Genomic DNA, 25422 nt, shown 5'->3' on the forward strand with positions numbered 1-25422 from the left:
AACACCTGTTTTTGCAAGGACAAAAGTCTTGTCATGTCTTTTAATGATTCAACCAATCACAGATTTGAGGTTCTCCTGTGACAAATATTGTAATTAACATAATCCCAGGTGTGTATAAAAAGATCCCCAGCAAACCAGACCTTCACTTGAAGTGCAACCTGACTTCTGACAACATGCCAAAGATTCAACCACAGACCAAGTCTGCTGAGGTGTCAGACGTCATTAATGTATCCAAACTTCAAGTGGAGAGGATTAAAAAAAGATATGAAGAAACTGGTGATGTTCATGACAAGCCCAGGTCAGGCAGACCACGTAAGACAACTCTTCGAGAGGACCATTTGTTGCTTCGAAAGTCCAGGGCCAACCCTTTTTCAACTGCAGTAGAGCGACATCAGAACTGGTCACCAGAAACCGCTGTGTCTACCAGAACAGTTTCTCGAATTCTCGCACGCAGTGGTCTCCATGGCCGAATTAGTGCACAGAAACCAGCATTAATGAGAACACAACAAAAAAACCGTGTTGAATTTGCCAAGGCCCACAGCTTACAGCAAGGATGGACAGTGGCAAAGTGGCAGAAGGTTGATTTTTCTGACGAATCATCCATTGAACTGCATACCAAATGCTGAAAATACTGTAGGAGACCTGTTGGAACCTGCATGGACCCAAGATTCACCCAGAAAACAGTCAAGTTTGGTGGAGGAAAAATGGTTTGGGGTTACATCCAGTATGGGGGTGTTCGAGAGATCTGCAGAATGCATGGCAGCATCAACAGCCTGAAGTATCAAGACATTCTTGCTGCCCATTACATTCCAAACCATAAGAGGGGGCAAATTCTGCAGCAGGATGGCGCTCCTTGTCATACTTCAGCCGCAACATTGAAGTTCCTGAAACTGAAGAGGATCAAGGTGCTCCAGGATTGGCCAGCCCAGTCACCAGACATGAACATTATTCAGCATGTCTGGGGTAGGATGAAGGAGGAGGCTTGGAAGACAAAACCAAAGAATCTACATGAACTCTGGGAGTCCTGCAAGACTGCTTTCTTTGCCATTCCTGATGACTTCATCAACAAGTTATTTCAGTCATTGCCAAGACTTATGGATGCCGTCCTCCAAGCTCATGGAAGTCATACATGTTATTAATTCTTTCTTCCAAGGCATCATGACTTTATGTTCTGATGTTATTGTAGCATGTTTGTGTATTCTAAATAAAGTATATGTATAATTTCTACATTATTTTTGTATATGACAAGACTTTTGTCCAGGCAAAAGTTGACCTTTTTGTCCTAATTACATGACAAAACTCAATGAATGATGAAAAACATTATTTTGGTATAATAAGCATAATCTAGAGGGCTTTGCCTTTCTTATAAGCCATTTCTGATTCCAACTGATTAACTACAGGTCAAGTTATTATTTGTTGTTCCTACAACTTGGTTAAGTGACAAGACTTTTGTCAGGCACTGTATATAAGAACATAAGAACACCTTCAAAGGTCTTCTTGTTTACAGCTTTTATACAGAAAATAAATTGTGTTGTGTTCATCAATGTTCCTGTCTGATTCAGCACAGATGACCATTGACTCATACTGCAGAGTTTCAGTTTGAGATTGCTTGGGGTCACAACCAAACCCCACACAAGGCAGCAACCCTCACCGCGTCCGGCATAGCTACAGGCCACTTTGCAAGGATTCCAGGACTCTGTGTGAAACTCAAACCCGAGTCTAGCACCCAGATAATTACTTGTGCGTGTTTCTATGCATGTCTGTTTTGTTCATAATTTTTTTGTTTGATTTTGTAATTACTTAACAACATATCATTGTGACTAAGATATAAAAATCCAGGGATTTTAAAAAACATAATAGACATCTTCAGATCATTTATCAGGTGCATCCCTCTGCATTTTAAAATTCCCACGATCGAGGGGCATTATCATAACACTGCATGTGTGTGAGCATTTATTGGATTCCATGTGCCATTGTTTTGCATAACCATACCATTTAAAATTTGACAGAGTATTTTAAAAATTCAATTGTATCACACCATTAATTGGCAAACACTAAAAGTATTTGAGATGTAATTAAAGCAATAATTAGTTGTTCCCGACTATTATTGTCACGCCCACAGGGGCGGGACGCGACGGGTGCAGCTCATCGTCTGCCAGTCAGCGCCCTTCATAAACTGAGCGATCTCAGACGGTCGTTGCGAAGTATTGAGCCTATGTCTCGAAGCCGTACTGAGCGTTTTTCTCGTCTCCTGTCAGCCCCTTTATACCTACTTGGCTTGTCTTCCCTTCGTTCAGTCCTTACCTCCTTATCTTCCCTCCTTAGACCCGATCCCGTCCTTGACCTACCCGTCCTGTTGAGCCCGGCGTCTCCTGTCTTCCCTTCCTCGTGTCCCCCAGTCTCGTGCCCTCATCGTCGGACGGATACTACGGAAAAGACCCCTGGACCTGAACCCGGACTACGACTACTGCGCGCCCCCCTGGTACCACGCCCTCAGCGGATATCCTTCGGGATCCCCGAGTCCCGGCTGGGAAGACACTGCTTCTGGCGAGCCACGACCCACGACATACCTTTGTCGGCTTGTCTCTGTCCTTAATAAAGGCTTTCGTTCCCTGCATTCCTGGATCTCCTTTCCCGTTCTTACCTTCGAGTGACAATTATTGTTTTTTTTTTTTTTGTGGGGGGTTCCTTAAAATTATAATGATAAATGATCAACCTGTTTTTATATGTATATAAGTAAATATACATTGTATTATTTTGGGTTGCACCTTCGAAAAACATTCTGAACTTCTTCAGTAAAGCTTGCATCAATAATGGTTAAATATCTGTTGTATCAATTGATTTTATGAAATAGAAAAGTATGTATATATTTGTTAAAAATGTACTTTGTTCTGTGAAGGCTGTTCTCGCTTTTAATTTTTCTCTATGACCTCAGGTGGGCTTTAATAAAACTTTTTGATCATGGGATTCTTTCAATGGTTTTCAAATTTTAATAATTTTCTTATTTTGCCCTCAAGATGGCACTATTGTGCCTAAAACTACCCATTGAAAATAAGGCTGTTCTGGTCACATGCCACTAAGCGGAGGTCTCTGGACAAACCCAGTACTGGTACATTGAAAGAAATGTATTTTCCATCTGTCCTGGGGATGAAGAAGAAGATGATGATAATGATGGTGGAAATTAGCGGGAGAACATTTTAAAATGAATTTGAGGAAGCACTTCTTTACACAGCGTGTAGTTAGAGTATGGAATAATCTTCCTGCTAGTGTAGCGGAAGCTAAAACCCTGGGTTCCTTTAAATCAGAGCTAGATAAGATTTTAAGAACTCTAAGCTATTCTCCCCAAACGAGCTTGATGGGCTGAATGGCCTCCTTTCATTTGTAAATTTCTTATGTTCTTATGTGGTGGTGGTGATGAAGACATCATCAATAGTTTCTGATATCTGACGTAGGGGCATTGTAATAACAAGGATAGTTGTAAATTTCAACTGTTAGAATGTACATCAAAACTATTTTGAAGAGAGATGAGGTCTTATTTGTAATAAAAAAGTATGATGTGCAGTGCTGTGAAAACAATTCAAGTACACCCCTTGAAAATGTTTGTCTTTTTCATGTTGGACAGATAAATATTTGGACAGACAAATATTAGATCTTCCTCCAATTCAAAGATACTGATAGTGAAATATCAAGAAAATTGAAAAGTTACATGTAGTCACATTTAGTAACCATTTATACAATTAAACAAAAATTCTAATTTCTTTTGAGGAAAAAGTATGTACAGCCCTACATTTATCACCACATTATACCTAAATATTAGAAGCAGATCCACCAAATCAAGTAAAAATGTTTTGGCCATCATTAGACAGTAACTCAGAGGCAAACCTTGTATAAACAGCTGGTCTGGGTTGGTTATAGCCTTCGAGGAATCATCATGCCAAGGTCACAAGAACTACTTGGGTCACTGAGAGGGTAGGTGGCCAATGATTATGAGTCTGGGAAGGAAATTAAAGAAGTGTGTCAGAGGTCTCGTGGGGTGGGGGGATGTCCTCTGGGAAAATGCAACACTTCCTTCCACAACTATTTGCACTGGACAGGTGAGTCAAAAGAAGAGTTGCTCAGGCCCAATTCCAGGTGTCATGTTTCCTGAAAAAAAACCCACAAATTTTGAGGAAAAAAAACCCTCATACCAACTGTGAAGTGGGATTTCTTTTTTATTTCTCAATACTGTTCAAATGAACGTTTGTCATATTTGTTGAAAAAGACAAATTGTTCAACTTTTTCACAGCACTTCTTAAATTAATGCATACACAAATATTCACGTATAAGGGGGTGCCACACACAAAACATTTAATACTTAAAGGCGTTCTTACGTAAACTTTTTTACAGAAACAGTAGCGTTCACAAACATGAGACTCCCAGTTTTACCCACTTGGTGTCACTTTATCGAACACACATGTGATAATGAGGGCTGTGCAAATCGTTTCTATGCTTTTCCCGGCTTGCACTTCTCCGTTGCCACGCAACTTCACCACTTTCGGTCTGATTTTCCTCTTTCATTCTTCAGATGTTACGTCATTTAGTTGCTTAGCGGGCGACTATATCCAACATGACTTGCGTCTACCTATTTTCTACATGTTTCTAGCATGTACTGCTGAACATGATTTTACATTTCTTTACTAATAAAATTCAGGACTGAGATGTCTATCATTCGTTTGATCATTACCCGGAACGCAGCTCACCAGCATCAATACGTTTTACATGCTATAACTTCATAGGTTTATTGCATACGTGGATCTGCGGTGGCAAAGGGTGGCCGTGGCCACTCTAGACTGAAAACTGCCTCCCCCCATTGCCCACCCTCGTCGTATTTGCATTTTTGTAGTTAATACAGACTTTGATTTAAAACTCCTTTTATTACGTAACTGTATCTCTCTGTCCCTTACAATACACTGATAAAGAATGACCTCATAGTGCTGCTGAGCTAAACATGTGTTCTCAGAACAAGAGTAAAGCAGAAGTTTACCTTAACAGCAAGAAATTTATATTAAATGTGTATTTCGTAATTCCACCACTGTCTGAATTATAAGCATTGTACAGTTAAAGCCTTTCAGTACATAGTCTGAAAATGACCTCTGACCCCATACTGGACACTCACTGAAAAATTTCCGACTGGTTTATTGCGTAAAATGTCAATATATTTTTAAGTCAATTAATTTACAAATACTGTAAACCTCATTGTTGTATTTACCTCTAACTTAAAAAATATTTATTGCAGAAGCCACTAAGTTCTGCACTTCTTAACTTCAGTATTTGTTTATGGAGGTTTACTCGTTCCTGCCAGTAAGTAGTCAAACGCAGCTACTGGTTTATCTTGCGTCTGCACGTGACCTTTGCACATAAGAACAAGGGAGAGAAACGCTTGGTACAGTGAAACGCGGGAGCGATTACACTACAGTATCAGGTTTATCTCCCTTTTGTGGAAGGGCATTAAAACAGCGCAGATTACAGCTTTTTAATAGTGATGACATTTAAAGCAGTTATCCACCGAGCCTGATGCGTTAGAACAAGTAATCCATAGTCTAACTATTCAGTGACAGGTAGGCAATAATACTTTTTTATTGATGTGTTCAAAATACTGAGCCACAAAGTGAAATTAAAATGCAAGAAAAGATGCAGTCCCACCAGTTAAACTCCCCCAAGGTTTTCCCTGCATTTATATAGCCTTAATACATCACGCCTATTGTGTGACAGGAATCTCTCAGCAAAATATATTGTCATATATGTAGTTTAAAACGCTCAAAAAAGATCTTGTGAGCAACAGGTGTGCACCCGGTCAAGCCCTGCACATATAAGATATATGTTTTCAGATGCAAGTGACCTTGTTGACTGCTATTGTATAAAATCAGTTCTCAGTCCTCTACTTTAGACCAATACACTCCACTTAGTCAAAATCTTAGCCAGACTCAAGGCTGAAGAACTACAAACTAGCATATGTGGTATAATAGGGCAATATAAAAGGTTGATTACCCTTCACACACATCTGTGATCTGAACCCAAAAAGCATTCTATAATCTACAGCCTAAATATAACAATGGTTAATTGGCCGATGACCCTGACAAGGATGCAGTTAGAAGATGAATGGATTTTTAATTACAAGGCAAGTCTAATCATTAATAAAAATGTAACCTGGGGGTGCAAGGTCCCATTCATATATTTCTATCTGAATTACAACAAAATAAGTTTTATACAGTACTGGTCAAAAGTCTGGGCACACCTGCTTTTGATGCATTTGACTGTATTTTAGTTATGTTATTCACCTTATAGCAAAAGGCCCTGAGGCAATGAATTAATATATCTAAAATATTGCAACGAACAAGAGAAGTGTTCAACATCTGAGAATGTTCTCAAATTTTAGGCTCTTCTAAACAGTCCCCTTTTGCTTTGAGGACAGCCATGCAGACTCTTGGCCTTCTTTCAACCAGCTTCCTCATGTAGCACCTGCAAGGAGTTTCCACAAGTTCTGGGCACAAGTTGGCTACATTGCTCTTAACTCTTTGATCCAACACACCCAAAAGCAGCTCTGTGAGGTGTAGGTTGGGGGATTGTGGGGGGCAGGTCACCTATCGCAACACTCCATCTCTCTCCTTGTTTACAAAATAATGCTTACTACATACCCTTGAGGTGTGCTTGGGGTCGTGGTTGGAGAGCAAATGACTTTCATTAGGCGTGTCTAGAATTTCACCTGGTACTATATGTATAAGACATAATGGTGGATTTATGAAGTTAATAATACATGAACATCTGACTTTCAGACTTTGTAATATGCTGGTAGACAACATACCTGGATGGTGTGGATTTATTATGATGTAGCCATACTTTCAGGAGATACAGGCGATAGCTCCTGTCATTGTAGCCAGTGGCCTCAGGCAGTGTGATTAATCTTTGCAATTACTGCAAGGCATGTGTCACTACTAAGGAGACAGGCAGGCCTGCAGAGGAGCAGGTCATTCTGCAGAGTCATAAAACAAAGTCTAAACACGTTTTCATCAAGAGGCTGTGGCCGGGGCTTTCCTCGATACAGAAAACATATTCACCTTCATCGCTAATGTTTTACACATCTTCTTTGTGCTGCCTGATTAGCAATTTCTCACAAGTTCACTAAATAAGTGACCTTTTTATTGTTGTTCACCGACCAATATAGCTTTAATAATGAGCCATCAGTAGCAGGCGCATCCAGCTCCGATGTAACAGGGACCGCTTCAGGAAAACATTCCTACCCACCGCAATTGCACTGAACAACAGTTCCTGTCATTGTCAGGCAAGGGCAGCTTTGGTCTCTATAAGCTACTAATGTAACATTGCACATTACTTGCCCACCACTTACGCAGTACTAGTAATTATTTACACATTATGATACTCTTTGTACATTATTTTTAAATGTTCAAATATTATTTCTTGTTTTTATAAATATGCCTGTTGTGAGGTATGTTATGTGATGTATGTTATGTGATGTTACATACAAAGCTGCTGAAACGAGAAAATTTCCCTCTAAGGGATTAATGTGCTCTCTTCTCCAGCAGCGCTTGTGCTGAAAACAAAGAACAATTAAGTTTAGATTAGATAAAACATCAGATTGACACTGATGTCTAGTCTAGGGCCATTGTACTGTATTCACTTTTAAGCATTTAACTGATTTTCTGTATTTTACCTGTGATTTATTATAATTGATATAATTCAGGCACGTGAAACAACATTCAAGACAACAAAGGACCTCTTCTGCTGTTAAAAGAGAATTAAAAGAGAATTTACATTTCATGGCAAAATTACTTTGCATCCAGCCATGCATCTTCTAACTGCCTCTGCAGTACAGTTTCTCAGGGATGTGGAGTTGATCCCAAGTAGCACAGTAAAGGGGGAACCGGTTTACACCGGATGGGATGGAGGATTGTCAACTTTGGTCAGCTGGCTGGCGTGAGATATTCAGTTCGAAACAAGTCTACACACATTTCATGCATGTAACAGTTGTATTACCTAGTAAATAGTCTGTAAGGTTTGCAAATTACCCCAACGTTTTTGATGTGGTTAGTTTTAGGTTTATAATGTAATAATATAGATTTGTCATAAGATTTCCTGCGTGAGTGTGAGAGTCTGAAACTGGGGATGCAGTGTCGAAACGACTGACAGGAGTAATTCAAACTGCGTCCACCCATCTGCCCTTGTCTTGTTCAGGTTATCCTGGCTAACGCTTATTTCGGTTAGGGTCATGGGATATTCTCAACTTACGAATCATCAACAGGATTTCCAGTATTTACCTTACGAAACAGTAGTAAAAGGATAAGATATGTTTAGTTACATAGGTGGCAAATCACATAAAAAAAGAACTTCGATGTGTGAGAAGCTGAAAGATCAGAGGGGGAGGTTTTGTTCTGGCTCAGTCCTGTTCTCGGGCATCAGCTGGCCAATGGTAAGGTGCTGCCGTCTGTACGACCTCCCGAGGCACAGATAAAGCCAGGGAAATGCGCCGAAGAGCGACGTGCTGAAATACTTCACAGCGCGAAGGTGCTTGTTCTCATTGCAAGACGTTCCAAGAGAAAAAATACAGTTCTGCGTTTCCCGTGACTTTTTTCTTCCTGTGACAGGTAGGACAAATTAGGTAATGAGACGCAATGAGGTGATAGTCAACCTGAATTGTACTGCAAAATACTCCGGCAGGTGAAAATGGTAGCTTTTGGGTATTCTAACAGTGGTAACATGTCGAGTTTGCCACCTCATACACTGTTAGGGACATTAGAAAGCGGATTACTGTTTCCCAAAATCTTATACGTATTTATTTTTATTTACTGTGCACGCGCAAATAAAGAATATATATCTTAATGAATCTGAAATGCACCAACCGTTTCAATTGGTAAAATATATTGCAGATAATTAATCTGAGAATTGTACAGCACTTTAACACGCCATTTACTAAGAAGTAGCCTATAGTGTGTATAGTTAATTTATGTATGATCACCCGAGGGACTTATAAAAAGAAAACAATGGTGTCTAAGTAAACTGCTTTGACTTAAGGGAGTACATCTTGCAGTTATGTCAGCCTTGCGTGGATTTTGCCATGACTGTGAAATTGAGGAGCTCTGGTTCATCTGAACGAGTCATTTCCATCATGTCACAAATACCATCTTACAAATGTACAATTAAAAAGTATAATATGCATTCCTTGTTGGTATCAGTGAAATACGCATATACTTACCAAAATATAGCCACACTGTAAGAAAATTTTAAAAAAACTTTGACTAAAGAAGTTTCCACTAAATAGGAGGGATAAGTGCTTGGACTGTAGCGGCACCGGCTGAAACCGGCTGGGACTTCCGGACTAATCTGCGTTTATCTGTACAGAAGTTAGCCAGTCGGGGACAGATATAACCCGGGCCGCAATCCGCAAAGAACCTTTGGTTGTCCTTCTGCAGATGAGAAGTAATCAGCTCAGTCCTGCGCAAAAGCCCACTAGAGAAGAAGACAGACTTGCCAAAGTTTCCACAGTGTGCTATGAATGCCGATTCAACTGTCCCTTATAATTAAACGGTTATCGGGTAGCTAGTTGAAAACTGTTAGCCAATCACCAGGCGAGTACTACCCAGGGCCGCATTAGGGGCATTGATACCCTGGCAGGGTCGGGGGGCAGCTCTTTACAGGGGCCCCTCTGTATGTAAAATTATATAATGGGGGGCCAAGGTGACATTTTGTCAGCGGGGGGCAGAATTTCTAGCAACAGTCCAGGTCATACCGATTATATTATTATAATAAGATTAAATTAATCAAACAATCCGTATTGATCAAAGCATCTTTGAAATCCTTATTGAAATACATGTGTAGACCTATCGTGTCAGGAAAAAATACCAATTTGTATACAATTACTTGTCACTGGGGCTGTACCCTCAAGGGTCCGCCTGTTGTACCCTAGCTGTAGGTAAATTTACCTTTTAGTCTAATTTAAGGCATAGAAATGGACCCTGAGGAATATTTTTGTACCATTGGGGATACATTAATGTCTGTACCTTGGGGAACAAAACTGTACCCGTGCTGTACCCTTTTTCTGACAGTGTATATGTATTTTTGAAAAGTGGAAAGCTGAATATAACAAATAATATGTATAAATATGAATGTGTATCTGGCTTGTGCAAAGTTCCCATAAGGGGACGGTGGTGTAGTGATGTCTTGGTGTTTCCCTGTCTATCATGTTAACCTTGGTGGCCTGTTCAGTTCATTGTTGTGTGTGGGGTTTCCTCGCTGCCCAGGGTCTTTAAATTGTGGCTCCGTTTCTCCCCATGTTCCTTAGTTCTGCTGCCCCCCCGCCCCCCTCGCCGTTGGTCATGGCTCCTTCCTTAGCGACAGCCTTCTCCCGCCGCTGGTGGATGGCGGTGACGGCGGTGGTGGAGAACTTGCTCTTCTCTGCTGTGTTGCTGGGATGGGGCTCCCTGCTCATCATGCTGAAATCTGAGGGCTTCTATTCCTACCTCTGCCAGGAGCCAGGTAAGAAGGTGGGGGGGGGGGACTTTCATTACCCCTCCCAGAAAAAGAGGGCTTTATGGTAAAAAGAACATCAATCGTTGAATAGCTGGAAATGGAAGGGCTACGATTCAGGTCATTCAGCCAATGGCTGTCTTGGCAGGAATTCCTAAGTTAACACTGAATGTGATTCAGACATCTTCAAGTACCCACAGATGCCAAAGAATGCTTAGAGAGGGTCTTCATTTGATTGTTCTTGTAGAGTCATCCCACCGTACTGCAGTGTGCACGTATCACTGCAATACCATTAATTACTGCCATCTTTTAAATAGCTTACTAAAAACATTTCAGTGTCTCTTTTTCATTGTTTGCATTTTACAGTATATAGTCTTTAGACTCATGGATCTGGAAAGAAATATGTTTTTGGATAATCTTGAGGGTGCAGTAAGGTTATGCTTGCATTGAATGGAATTGGTGTGGTCTTCTACTGATATGATGGCTTTGCTGCGGTGATACGTGGCAAACACTCTGCAGTCATCAGGGCTTTCAAATCTCGTGGTGGCGTCATCAATACTCGTGGTGGTGCTTCCTCTGTCTGAGTGAGAGACAATAGGTCCCCTAGCTTCTTCCAGCACATTTCATCCTGTTTTACAGAGGATAAGGGTCATTAGCTTGAAGTGGTGCCCAGACTTTCGTCACTTGCTGGGGTTTAATGAGTCCCCGGGAATAAATGGCGGTTTGTGTGGAATGTGGAACAACATCTAGTTCAAGGTCAAACGAATGAGTTTATGGGTCAGAGTTCACAGACCGACTGTCCTGATCTAACATTGCATATGTATCAACTCTAATCTCTTCATATGAAATGTTCAGACAATGGCCTTCTCCATCTTTTAAGGATGTTCAGATCCCATTAAAGTAATAAGAGTCCTGTGACCATGAATCAGAAAGAAAGGGAAAGAATATAAACACTGCAAGGGTATTAAAACGAAGCTCTGCACTATGTGGGGATTATCACTTTTCTTTCATGCAAACCATTGTTTTCTGATCATCGCAGGCAATGAAAGGAATAGCAGTTTCCTTGAAATTATGTTAGTTCTTCTTTTTTTAGCCACGTGGAGCATTTACTAGAAGCTGGTTCGCTGCACGTGTATCGCCACGCTCCTTGGCCTGTCGGCTGGTGTAATGGCTACGATTGCCTAATATCCCCTGGCTTATTTCCTTATTTTTCATTTTGCGACTTATGGTGGAGTACCTGGCTTGAACTGGTTTGGTGAATGTGCTTGGCTGGGGTTAAAGTGCAGGCTTATGAGGCTTTTATGGTGCACGAGGGCATTGTGCTGATGCAGCGGCGCTACTTGTGGGATTATGAGAGTCTTCCCTCAGGTGCTCTCCCTAGGGTGATCCTCACCTGGACGTCGCGTGCACACTCTGAGTTACGCAAGGGTTAGTAAAGTGGCCGGTATCAGCTGTTCCAGCTGGTCTATCGTGGAAGATAAGCTTATTCTGCTGAACGGAGCTGTTCTCTCTTGCACTTTCTTGCTGAAGTCGTGATTTCGGTAGAGTAAACAGCCATGTTCTTTTCCCCCCTCGTCTGTGCCAGACGAAGGGATAAAGTTTGAAATTCCTTGTGCCTGTAAGTGCAGATAAGGCAATTTTTTTTACACCTCCAGCAGGATGACAGTGACTATAAGGCTGCCCCCCCCCCCCCACCCTGCTGGCTGCATAGCTGAAATGTCAGTGCTTGGGGGGGCGGTCATCCTCACAGCTGCCTTGCTGTGGTAGTCAGTACCCCCACCTTGGCCTCTCCCATAAGTGAAACTACACCCTCTTTAGGGGTTTGAGACTCAGAAGGTCACTGGTTCAAATCCCTGGGTCGGCAGAGTGATCCCACCATTGGGCCCTTGATCAAAGCCCTTAACCCCAGTTGCTCCATGGACTGGCTGACCCTCCATTCTGCTCTAACCCATTTTCATGAGGTGGTCTACCGGGATGCTTCTCCAGCTGTCCTGAAGGAGGTCCCACATATGCTGAGCTCTCATTGGCCACTTTTCCTTCACTCTCTGGTCAAACTCCTCCAAAACCATTTCTATTGTGTTTAGGTTAAGTGGCCAAATCATGTGATGCGACACTATCGCTCTCCTTTGTAGGCAGCTTAGTGTGTCCAAACTATTGACTGATACTGTATATGTGATGGACAGCTACAATATTGAGATACGCCCCAATCTGACTTGCATCCGGTGGTTCTGGTCCCAAATGAGAACACAAGTCGACTCAAGACTGTACTTTTAATGTGCCTTGAATCTTAATCTCTGTCTCACCTGACAGGAAACAGCTCAGCTGCAAATGTCACGGTGCCCCCTCCAACGCAAGCTGACTACCTGGACTACGAAGAGCCCAGCGATGGCCAGGTGCGAGAGGCGGTGGGGGAGGAGGGCAATCTGCGCATGAACGGCTGGCTCATCTGCAAGGAGCAGGATGAGATGCTGAATCTGGCCTTCACCATGGGTTCCTTTCTGCTCAGTGCCATCACGCTGCCCCTCGGCATCGTCATGGACAAGTATGGCCCGCGCAAGCTGCGGCTGCTCGGCAGGTGAGGGGTAGGGGGGCAAGTGGGAAGGGCTTTTGGGAGGGGCTCATCCAATCTGGTTTGAGTATTGGGTCATGTGACTAAAAGGCTGTTTTGTTGGCATGATTCTCACCCCACTGCCCTGTGTGCTTTTTCAGTGCCTGCTTTGCGCTCTCCTGCCTTCTGATAGCCTACGGGGCCAGCAATCCAGATGGTACGCCAGTCTCCCCCCTGCCTCCTACCTCAGTCACCCTGTCTTTGTGCCCCACCTCTTTAAATGTCTCCATTTAGGTCTACTCCAAAAACCCAAGCGTACATTGCTAACTTTCTCAACAGATTTAATTTATCATCCTTATGGAGAAAATGTGGTTCAGCAAATTAATGTTACAAAAGGCAACACAGGGTGGTGTATAGCTCAGCAGGTTAGGACGCTGTGGCTGTGATCGGAAGGTCACCGGCTTAGATCCCAGGGTTGGCGAAATGCTGTTGCTGTTGGGCCCTTGAGCAAGGCCCTTATCCCGCAATTGCTCCAGGCACTCTCAGACCTTGCTTTTGCAACTATACGTTACTATGGGTGAAAGCGGCCAGATGAAAAATTGCCACAGTGCACCACCAACAGGCAGAAGCCTGGTACTACAGAGCATAACTTAATAGAATGAATATAGACATAACAATATGTTCCAACAGTCAGTACTTGCCATGTACACAAGCACTGTTGCCTGACACCTTCAGGGTCGGGGGGTAAAATCTCCTGCTGTGCGGATGTGGAACTGCATGTTCTCCCCAGATCACATAGGGTTCTTCTGAGTACTCCAGTTTCCTCTTGTCCTTAAAAGACAAGCTCCAAACCCCCTCCAATGGATAGATGACTGCAGTGTATAACTTTTGGTGTTGAGAATAAACCCTTCAATTAAGTGTTAAGTTAGATATTTTGTTTCGGTTTATTTTTTTTTACTCACACCAAAGATATATTCCATATCATTTATGTACCTGGACATTGACTGATAACTTGTTATGACATAAGGCTGTCCTGCCAATTGCTCAAACGATTTAATGAATCTTCTGCTGGAATTTGAACCTTACAAGGTTAAGGGGGGGGGGTCATTTTGCGTAACCTGCTGTCATTGTTTGCATTGTTTGTTATATATCCTGTGGGCGCAGGAGCTTCAACTGTCTCGGGGGGTGAATGTAAATTCTTTGCCGCTGCTTTTCTGGCATTTCTGGATTGACCATTAATCTGCCTGTTCCTCCGTCTCCTCCCTGCAGACCTGTCCGTGCTGATCTTCGTGGCTCTGGCCCTCAACGGCTTCGGGGGCATGTGTCTGACCTTCACATCTCTGACTGTGAGTCGCCGGGCACAAATCAAATATTTCTAGTTTTAGTTCTAGTTTATTTAAGGTCACCTAGGTATTTGCATGAGAAGGCAAAAAGAAGGCAGAGTGACCCATTGGCGGTCATCTATAGAATCTGTTTAATGTAGTGGACAGAATTATGCTGGGTATGGTTTTCTGAATAATTACACACACACACAGACACACACACATTGGCATAGCGGAGGGGAAAAGTGGAGGCTGAGAGAGAGAGGCCTAAATCAAAGGGCTTTGTTTGCAGATACCGAGCTGGAATGAATGTCTTTGTGTAGCGTCCACACTGAGGACATTATCCCATAGGCTGTTGGTGTCCACAAAGACATCTGGGTGATATAACAGCCGTCCACTAATGGGGTCTCTGCATGTGCTCTTGGTGCCCAGCTTCACGGTGCCGCCGGCCCGTCGGGGCTTATAGGACTCACTCGGGCAGCACATCGCCAGCCAAGCGGCTGCGGTCGTCAGGGTCGCAGCCTGGCAACAGCCTTTTGATGATTCAGTTCCGTACATTCCGGATTATTCCAGCCAGGGCTGGCAAACACCATCTGCTATAAAGGTGTCAGGCCACCCCCTCTGCCCCACACACACACCCCTACTGCCCCCCCCCCCCCCCCCAGTCAGCCTGCCCTCCTCTTTGTTCCCTCGACATGCATGATTTCAGGCCTTCTACATTTAGAGTGTTTCACCCCCCATGAGCTTGTGCCTGTGGACCTTATGCTTGGATCCTCATGCCCAGTAGGTGGCGCTATAGTGGCAGCAGCACAGGAGGATTTTCAGGTCCCATGTAAAATTCTTCTGATTAGCTGGCTGTACTGTGTAACTCAGGGACCCCTCAGGGACGGGCTGTTTACATTTGCTGGTAGGGTACACCCTGTGACCCCGCTCTCAGGATGCAGAGTGAATAGGCAGTCAGGATGAACAATACCTCTGGTTCCTTGACAGTCAACATTGCTGTGGGCAGATCAGGGCACAGGGTTTCCTGTGCAGTTTGTCCTGTGGGCATGATCTTTCCAGGTGCCAGCCATTGTTATTGCACTTTTTAGCCAGTAGGCGGCTAGGTGTTTGGTACAGGTTTCCTCCACTATCTGAAAGCAGAATGTTCCTATGAAGCCTTTCATAAGCCAAAATGGCATGAACCGAAGAAACCGTTATAATTAATTTATATGTAAAAAATTTTGAGCGGCCCCAGACCCAAAAATAACATACCATATCATACCAAATAACACATAAAACCTAAAATAACACTAACATAGTAAAAGCAGGAATGATGCGATTAAAACAAGGCCTACCTAAAGTATACATTAATAGCAAACATTATATGGTAACAAACATTATAGTCGTATAATCATCTCATAAAGGGTGGCTTGGGGGTTCAGTGGTTGGCTCTGCGACCAGGGTTCAAGTCTCCGCCAGTGTTCCAGAGTACCTCTGGGTACTCTGATTTTCCTCCCCTCCAATTAACTGGAGTTACCAAATTTCCCCTAGGTGTGGATGCTGTGTGAGTGAATGGTGTGAGTGTGCCCTGTGATGGGTTGGTGCCCCATCCTGGGTTATTCCCTGCCTTGTGCCCATAGGCCCCAGTCCCCCCACGACGCTGAATTGGATAAGCAGCTACAGAAAATGGATAGATGGAATCATGTGATGTTTGTTATTAAAGAGTGTTAAAATTTCCTTCTGGATCAATAAAGTATCTATCCACTTACATGGAGCTTATGAATGTTCCATGAAAGCATAATGAAGGTGAAGTTAATGCAAAGTGCTACTGAATGTAGTTCCCGGGGAGGGAGCAAGGTGGCGCCACTCTCGTTGCTTGGGGCTTTATAACAGCTCACCGCAAAAGAAAGAAACACTAAGCACTAAGCTATAATAATGTAGGTCTTTCATAGAATCAAAGTGGTATAAAACGAACTTTGAAAACATGGGGTGACACTTGTACCTGCTTCAGAGGCTCTCGGGCTGTTTACTGTAGCTTTTCTCTCATTCCAGCTGCCCAACATGTTTGGAGACCTCCGCTCCACATTCATCGCCCTCATGATCGGCTCCTACGCCTCTTCGGCTGTGACCTTCCCCGGGATTAAGGTAAAGATCGCACATGACTTCCATTTCACATTTCATAATTCGGGTGAATTCAATCCAGGGTGATTACATTTCCTGCCCACTACCGGTGCAACAACATAATATGCAGCAGCAACATTTCTATTTTCAATTAAATAACAAGTTAACGAAGTAACACTGTGGTATTATTTGCCTTATTTGCCTGATAACACCCCACTCATCTTGCAAAAAGGAAAAGCAGTATGCTTCTGCTCCTCTAGGTGATCTATGACCTTGGTGTGACCTTCATCACCATCTTGCTGACGTGGGCAGGCTGTGCTGGTCTTGTCTACATCAACTGTTATTTCAACTGGCCGCTGGAGCCCTTCCCTGGGCCCGAGGACATGGACTACACGTGAGAAACATGCACGAGTGTGACCACATGTGAAGCCATATACATGCATACATAACTACAGTGCCTATAAAAAGTATTCACCCCCTTGGATGATTTACCCTTTTATTGCTTTTATAAATCAATCATGATCAACATAATTTGGCTTTTTTGAAAAAATAATTACAAAAAAAACCCTTTAATGTCAAAGTGAAAACTGATTTCTACAAAATAATGACAATTAAATAAAAATACGTAACATAAAATAAGTTATTGCATAAATAGTCACCCCCTTTAAAGCGACTGACCTAATTCAACAGAGGTCCAGCCAATTGGGGCTAATAGTCTCACAATTAGTGGATTGGAGATCATCTGAGTGCAGTGACTGTGTCTTGAGTGATTGTAGTATAAAGACACCTGTGTCTGGAAGGGCCATTCACTGGTTAATCGGTATTCCTGGCTACCGTTACAGCATGAAGATAAAAGAACACTCTAAGCAAATGAGAGAAAAGGTTATTGAAAAGTATAGGTCAGGGGATGGATACAAATAAATTTCTAAGGTACTGAACACCCCTTGGAGTTCAGTCAAATCCATCATCAAAAAATGTAACCCAAAATCTTAAGCAGAAAGCCGACTGAGTCCACATGCTTTCAGCGATTAGATGCATGCATTCCTACAATGTTCCTAAGTGTTTCGTCTGCCATGTGCTTCAACAGGAGTCTCCGAAGAGGGTGTCTGATGTGTGGATATTGGTACTAGTGAGATTAGCAGCTATTTAACCTCACCCTGCAAATCCCTTCTATTGCCGCCGACCCTCCTGCCTCACACGTGTCTTTCCTCACTTCGTTCACTCTGCAGTGTGAAGATCAAGTTCAGCTGGCTGGGCTTTGATCACAAGATCACAGGCAAGCAGTTCTACCAGCAGGTGACCACTGTGGGGCGCCGTCTAAGCTTGGCAAACTCCCTGAAGCAAAGCCCCCGCGACCTGTCCGTCCTGGAGAGGGACAAGCTCTGTCTCTCCACCATGGATCTGGAGGTCCAGTGCAAGCCACCAGAGGAACGTAAGAGCCTGAATATATGCCTGCAGACCAATTTCTCCAGTACTGGTGTGGATCTTAAGGAGATAATTATACCAATAACCAGTCATATTGGCCGATGTTTCATGCGGTCAAGAATTAATCACGATAGTTTTATACAGCTGATTGAAGTGATTATTTCTGAAAACTCAAATAAACAGCAGAAACTCACAATGTCTTAAAATAAAATTACATAAAAGAATTCAATTAAATTTTATTTAGCTCCTTTTACAACATTCACTCCAAGGTGCTTTACATGGGTGTGTTACACTGTGATACACACTGCAAAAAATGGCCTTGCAAATTTAAGATAAACTGTCTATGTTTTGAGGCCAAAAAACTAGCAAAATTATCTGCCAGTGCAGTAAGAAAATTGTGCTTGCTAAGATTTCCTAAAATAACAATATGCTTAAGTGCAAGTAAATTAATCTTATAAGATGTGTTGTTAGTCAGTTTATTAATGAAATTAGAATTTGTCTAAATATAAGAAAATTATACTTGCTTAGATTTTCATTTTTTTGCAGTGCATTACAACATCATTAGGACAGAATAATACAAAACAGGAAAAAGGAAAGACAGAAATGAAAGAGAAAGCCAGATAAGTGACACATCTGTATGGTGACAAAATCAGATGTCGGTTACTGGATCTAAGCTCTTATTTCACCCGCTTTCCCTCCAGCCAAATCATTCATGCACAGCCTGTTCAGCCCCATCTTCCTGCTCAGCCTCGTCACCATGAGCGTCACGCAGCTGCGCCTCATCTTCTACATGGGCGCCATGAACAACATCTTGGAGTCGTTGAGTGACGGAGACCTCAATGTCGGTGGGTCCTCGTGCTCGATGCCCCTTTTGGCCTCCCCTGAATCACCATTACAATGCTGATACGACAGTGCCAGCAGAAACTCTGCACCTGCTTTTTTTCCTGCCACGTCCAGTCTATCAGTATTGAATTCGACTGTCCACCGTACTACTTGATCTAAAAGGTTCCACTGGCTGATTCTGATGTTTCTCCTTTCCCTTTTGTTGCCCTTTTTCCATGTCATGGTGCCTTCCCTTACAGTGGAGAGGATGGAAGTGGGTGAGGCCGCAGGCTCGTGTTTGAGTTTTAGCAAGATAAACCTGTAGCTCGCCATGCTGTGTCTCTGTCGTTACGTCCAGTGTCATCAATAGTTGTAGAGCCTGCTAATCTTCAACCGCTACCCTAACCTCTGTCTGGATGGTGCACATGAGCCACGTACTCCGGAGAAAAACACCCTCATCGCCTCTGTCTGCTTTGTTCGCGCATTCAGTAGAAAATAACATAATGAGAGCAAAAAGATCGCCATCGTCAGCGTAGAGCCTATCGCTTATTAACCCAGTAACCTCATTATCCTCGTGCCATTAGTGACCCCTTCTCTCTCTCTCTCTCTCAGTGAGCACGTACTCCTCCATCTTTGGTGTGCTCCAGCTCCTCTGTCTCATGACCACGCCGGTCATTGGCTACATCATGGACTGGAAGCTCACTGAGTGTGACGATGGGGACTCTGAGGGAAAAGAGGCCACGAAGTGAGTCTCCTGCACTTCCATGACTGTCCACCAGATGGCGCGTTCACATTACTTTTCTTAGTTTGGCCGAATTCTCACAACGACACTGTGAACATAGGGGAAAATACAGTGTTCCTCCAACAAGAGATCCATTTCCAAATAGTGCAATATTTTCCATCTTATCCTCATTATTATAATTACATGATACATTTTCTTGATTTTACATGATGACTGCAAGTGAAAATGTGGTAGTCTAACCCAAGAGTGCCACTAGAGATTGATGAAAGGGGGGAGGACCTTTACTTGGTGGTCTGATGGAAATGGTCCACATTATATAAACTAATTAGTGTATATTTATTTTGGTGATTAAAGAACATGAACAGCTGAAGATTTGGCGGGGCTTGTGCGGTGTTTACGTCTGACCAGTAATGGATGCAATTTCAAACTTATCCTCTTAAATTCAATCTCAATGGGTCCTGTTCAGGTTCCAGCTGAACGTGCTCTGGCCAGTAGAATCATATAACATGCAATTCCTCTGCCTCCCACTCCCCACCCCCCAAAACCAGAGATTTGGTGCAACCCAAAAAACGTGACCGGCAAATCCAAAAGATCACCAATGCCACGCGGGCCTTCGTCATCACCAACATGCTGCTGTGTGGCTTTGGGGTCACTTGCCTGGTGCCAAACCTGCCTCTCCAGGTGAGCAGCCCCCCTCCCCCCCGACCCCTGGAACTATGACCTTACCTGCTGTTTAATATACTACAGTTTCTATATATATAAGAGATATAGAAGAGCCCACATCACCCTGAAGATTTGCCCCACTGTCACTAATAATCCCCATTGGACTAAGGGATGTCAGTCTGAATGAACACAGCAGCTTCCATCACCACCTGCTGGCCACAATATGTACTTATTGTACATTAATCTTTGAGTTTTAAGGTCCTTGCCAGGCTGAATGAATCAGAATGCAGCTCACTGATATTTGACTTATTCTGTTTCTATGTGACAGATTCTCTCATTTATCCTTCACACCGTTGTAAGAGGGTTCTTACATTCTGCCGTCGGTGGACTCTATGCAGCTGTGTAAGTGTCTCACACACACATTCACACAAGCGCGTGCTTGCACACACATGACTCAACATATTCTGTTCTCTTAATCTAGTGTCATGTCACACACGTTTACTTGCTGCACCTATTATTATTTTAAAGAATATATTAATGTTTAGTTGTAGTTGGGGTGTTATTTATTTGATTTAGTTTAGTTTATTTGAATTTGTAAAGTCTAATAAGAGTTTGTTATGAAAATAAATTATTTTTTATGTAGGCTACAGTATTTGCTGTTCTCAGGGCAAAAATCGGTATCGGAAAAATTGGTATCGGCCGATCGCACATACCAAAAAATCGGTAATCGGGATTGGCCAAGAAAATTGCAATCGGTGCATCCCTAATGGAAATAATGGCATTCTATTTAAACAAAATCTCGCAGGAAATTATTTTGTTAGTAAAAATGCAACTGTGGCAGTTTGACACTCGTGGGATTCCTTAATGAAAGCAAATAGAAACGCCCTCAGTAATAATTATATTTGATGTAACTTTTGTTGTGCAAATTCATTTAGCCAGCACTAATCCAGGCTAATTAATTGAGAGCTTGGTGAAAATAAAAATGAGTGGAACCTCTGGCCTGCGAGTGTCACCAGCCACACTCTCTCGATTTATGCCATGCGATTCAGAGTTAGAACAGTCGTGTGTAAATAAGAGGAAGGGTTAAAGAACTCCGGTAGCTCGACGTCCGAAAAGTAGGCCTAACGCTTACTTCGTATTTTACATATTGGGCTGAGGTAATTTATCAGATTTTTGAAGCCTCTATCCTCAACTGCAGAAAGCGGCTGGTGATCCAGTGCCATGAATTTTCCTCGTAATTTCTTTTCACTGCTTATACCAGGGGTACCCAATACGTCAATCGCGATCTACTGGTCGATCGCAAAGGTCTACCATTGCTATTCTGGAGCGGAATTTTCGGACTGTTCATAAAAACTACGACATTAACTTCACTCCGAGAAGCGAGCTGAGAAGAGAAAAGTGAAGGAACTAAAATCCCAGTTCAATTCAAAAATACTTTATTTATCCCAAAGGGAAATTAATAGGCTAATAATAAAGAATACTCAATATATTTATAAATAAATATATGTTTTGCATTTTATAGTAGGTAGATCATTTTCACTTGGTCATTTCAGCTCGCAAGCTGAAAAAGTGTGGGCACCCATGGCTTATACCAATGAAAGATAGCACAGACTGGGGTGATGTGTCACTGGGGTGATGTGTTTTTAAATGTCTAATTAAATTTGTTGTGTTAAATGTCTTTGTATTGGTTCCCCCATGGTGTACCTGGTCCTTACACTTGCTACAAATAGCAAATTTTGCGTCCCCTTGGCTCACGCTGAAGATTACGGAAATTTTTGCGTGTCAAAGTGCGCGCGACTGCACATTTGATTTATTGCACATGCGCAAGATCGGTTCGTCAAATACGTGAGACTGATCGGCCGATCACCGAAAAGAAAAGAAAATGAAAATCTAAGCAAGTATAAGCTGAAAATTGGCCCATTCCGATCGCTGGCCGATGCATCCCTAATTGCCATTGTACACAGCAGATACAATGAAATTCAATATGAAAACCCTGGGTGACATCCAGAAAAAAAGCAGACAGAAATATAGAAAATATATGAACACAATTATGTAAATAAATCTGTGAAACATATTAAGTATAATTATGTTCCCCAAAATGATGCAAAATCCAAGCAAAGGCTGGTATGTTTACATTGCATTCTGGGTAATCGTTGAGGTTTTTGTCCATGCCTCTCTGTGCAGATACCCATCCTCCCAGTTTGGCAGCCTGACTGGGATGCAGTCCCTGGTGAGCGCTCTGTTCGCACTGTTACAGCAACCTCTTTTCATGGCCATGATGGGCCCGCTCAATGGCGACCCGTTCTGGGTGAGTATCCTGCACACACACACATGCACGCCCATGCACGCGTGTCGTCTCGTGACGGCTCTCTTCCTGCATGCAGGTGAACGTGGGCCTCCTGGCGTTGGGGCTGCTGGGCTTCTGGCTGCCCCTCTACCTGATATGTTTCCAACGGAAACTCATCCGCAAGAAACAGGAGCGGGACGACGAGGCCAAGATCTACGTGAAGATAAATGGCAGCAGCTCGCCAGAGGCCTTTGTGTAATACGGTGACGGAACACACGCATAAGAGCGACGTTCCTCGCTGATACGACTTACCGACCACCCATGTCCTAATCCAGCTTAGTGAGTGTGATTCTCACTGATATACAGATACACACTCTGTGTGTGTGTGTGAAGTTTCCCTTTGAAGCATGCCTTGAGCATAAACCTCACATGATGCTGCACACACAAACACAAACACACACACGCCTCCCTGATCAGAAGCACACAGAATGGATATTGCTGTTGTCATGGAAACTAATGAAACTCACGGACATGAGGCAAGGACTGAAGAAAAGACAGAAAGAGAGAGTGATCTAGGGGTGAGACCAAAAAAATAAAGTTTCTCCTACACCCTGGTAATTTAAAATGAAACTGAGTGAGAGGAAGCCCCATCTCCCCAAATGAAACTGAGTAAGAGGAAGCCCCATCTCTTCAAAAACTTCCTGTGCTTTCAGAGTATTCATGTGTGTTCTGCTCTTGGTGTCCTGATTCATTCATACGTAACGGGAAGTGTGTAGCTCCCTAACAGATTAGGGATCTGTGCCAGTGTGATTAAATGCAATAATGGCTGATATCGTAATTCAGTTGGCCAATCAGCAAGTTCCCTGAGTGCCCTCTACTAAATCAGCCCTAAGTTTGGTCAGGAATCCATCAGTAGGAGGCCTTTTATCAGTAAATAATTTAGAGTTTGTCAGTGGATTATTGTCTTGCAACAAGTTAATATAAAACAGAATATTTGATTGTTTTCCAAAAAAGGTAAAAGAAGTAATACTAATGTGCAAACAAAAACGTTCTTCTTCCCTCTCTAATTCTCTCTCACACACACACTTGCTAGCCATCAATCTGCATCGATAAAAATACAAGTTTAAGCCAAAGGCTGCATTTAGTGATTGTGTGGGAGGGAAAGAGTAGAGACTGGTAGAGGAAAGGAGAGAAAGACAGAAAGATCCAAGAGAGATGAATTTGAGTACATATCTGATACCGAACGTTCATCACAATATCTCTTACATAATCTATTTTAATGGAAATTATTATTTTTTGTTATGTCAGCATATTTTGTTGCTCAATGCCGCATGTACATGCATTCTGTAGCTGTTTATATATGCATGATAACCAAATGGGCCTAAATCCTATTGTGCCATTGAGTAGGAACATTGCTGAAGTTTCCAGATATGTAAACATAACTATCTGTACACTTTGTAAGTCATTATAGGTATAAGTGCGTAATAAGTGAATATTAATGAAATAATATTCATATTTGCGTTTAACTTACACAGCTGAATGAATAAGGGAATCAAAGGGGTTTCCTCACCTTCCCCCACTACCTGCTTGGTTTTGGTAATTGCAAGCTAATTACTGAAGCACAGCTGTGCCGAGAATGAGTGTGTTCGGGTCGGACAGGGTGTTTTTGGTGTTTCATGTGGGGTCCCTCACACAGTGCCTGTTAGTGACGCTATACCCCAGAGGTAACATTGCATGAGAGATATATGTACTTTGTAAAATATGTACTTTGCAGCTCTCTTAAGGTTTTACTTCCTTTCTGAATGTTTTTTTACGTGATGGTATATCCATGCTTATGTTGCCTTTTGGGTTTTTATACAGTAATTCTTCAGCATTTCTTCTCTATTTTAATCACAGCATTCATCACCTCAGGTGATGGTGGCACCAGGGAAAGTAATACATTATTAACTGTTTAAGTGAAAATATAAAACATATTTAAGCCTGTATTTTTGAAAACTGTGTTATACGTATTGATTACTGCCACTTCAATTTATATTTACTGTAAATTATATATTTTGCTAAAATGACAAACACGACTGTGGCAATATGTGACATATGTATAATTTTTGGCTTTCTTAAATATGAAGTTTTGCTAACATATTTAATATTTTGTCAATTATAAAAACTGTTTCTTTGTCAATGGTCAAACAACAGACTGGTAAGTGTTGTTTTATAATGGCAAAAGGCCTTTGTCTGTACTGGGATTGATGGTGTTTGTGGTGGTATAAATATTTACAAAAACACCAGCACAACAGTTTACTGAGTCTTTGTGCTTCACTCTCATGATTTTACGACATTGTGATTTAGAGTATTTTGTTTTGACTATTGATTGTAATTATTTTTTACTTTTTCAATTGATAGAACTGACCTACAAAGAAAAAAAAATGCTAAACATTTAGTCAACATGTGTTTATTTCATAATCTTTGCAATGGGGTAATTTACAGAATAAAAATATATTATTAAAATTCAACATACCTTTATACTACGCTTTCCAGTTTTATCCATCCCAAAGTGCTTCAAGATTTAGCAGGGGGAACTTTAGTAGCTGTCATAACAACGATTAATGTTACGTAGTATGCAGCTTGAAGACGAGGTCCAGTCAGTAGACTGTGTTGTGTTGATCTATTTCCCCCAAAGCAGTGCAGTGCCATATTTCTTGAATACAGGAAAAAAATTTGGGATGTTTCGTTGCACACCGATTAGCACTGATTCCTTGCACCCCCAGGACTCAGCTTTGTAAATCAAAATAGTATGGAATCAAAATGCAATGTGTTTGTTGGTCATTCTCGGTGGGAGAAACATAACTGAAATTAACCAGGGATTAACTAAATTAAAATTTAAAAGGATAAATGATTAATATTACAGCTGTACTTAAAATGGTCTGCAGCTAATGGTGGCAATTTTGATTAAATTAAATTCCGTTTTTGCATTAGCTGTTAATGTACTATAAAA

At 42.2% G+C, this 25422-nt stretch overlaps 1 protein-coding gene across 1 annotated transcript; it reads left to right on the forward strand.

Annotated features, from left to right (window-relative positions):
* The first annotated feature begins 8222 nt into the window (after positions 1 to 8222).
* LOC111842755 (large neutral amino acids transporter small subunit 4-like) lies at positions 8223 to 24885 on the forward strand. The gene is made up of 14 exons (XM_023809688.2): positions 8223 to 8639; positions 10334 to 10527; positions 12829 to 13093; positions 13228 to 13283; positions 14336 to 14412; positions 16423 to 16515; positions 16752 to 16885; positions 17721 to 17923; positions 18618 to 18761; positions 19351 to 19483; positions 20029 to 20161; positions 20472 to 20545; positions 22328 to 22451; positions 22528 to 24885. Exons 2-14 carry the CDS (start codon positions 10368 to 10370, stop codon positions 22687 to 22689), a joined length of 1758 nt encoding a protein of 585 aa, XP_023665456.1. The 5' UTR covers positions 8223 to 8639; positions 10334 to 10367; the 3' UTR covers positions 22690 to 24885.
* Positions 24886 to 25422: the final 537 nt, after the last annotated feature.

This window comes from Paramormyrops kingsleyae, chromosome 18 (assembly GCF_048594095.1).
Source record: "Paramormyrops kingsleyae isolate MSU_618 chromosome 18, PKINGS_0.4, whole genome shotgun sequence".
NCBI classification, from domain to species: domain Eukaryota; kingdom Metazoa; phylum Chordata; class Actinopteri; order Osteoglossiformes; family Mormyridae; genus Paramormyrops; species Paramormyrops kingsleyae.

Excerpts from the sequence above, each read along its gene's own strand:
- LOC111842755 (XM_023809688.2), top strand. The coding sequence starts at position 10,368 with ATGGCTCCTTCCTTAGCGACAGCCTTCTCCCGCCGCTGGTGGATGGCG. Across the intron at positions 17,924-18,617 it reads GTGCAAGCCACCAGAGGAAC|CCAAATCATTCATGCACAGC; the intron begins GTAAGAGCCTGA and ends CTTTCCCTCCAG. Across the intron at positions 18,762-19,350 it reads TGACGGAGACCTCAATGTCG|TGAGCACGTACTCCTCCATC; the intron begins GTGGGTCCTCGT and ends TCTCTCTCTCAG.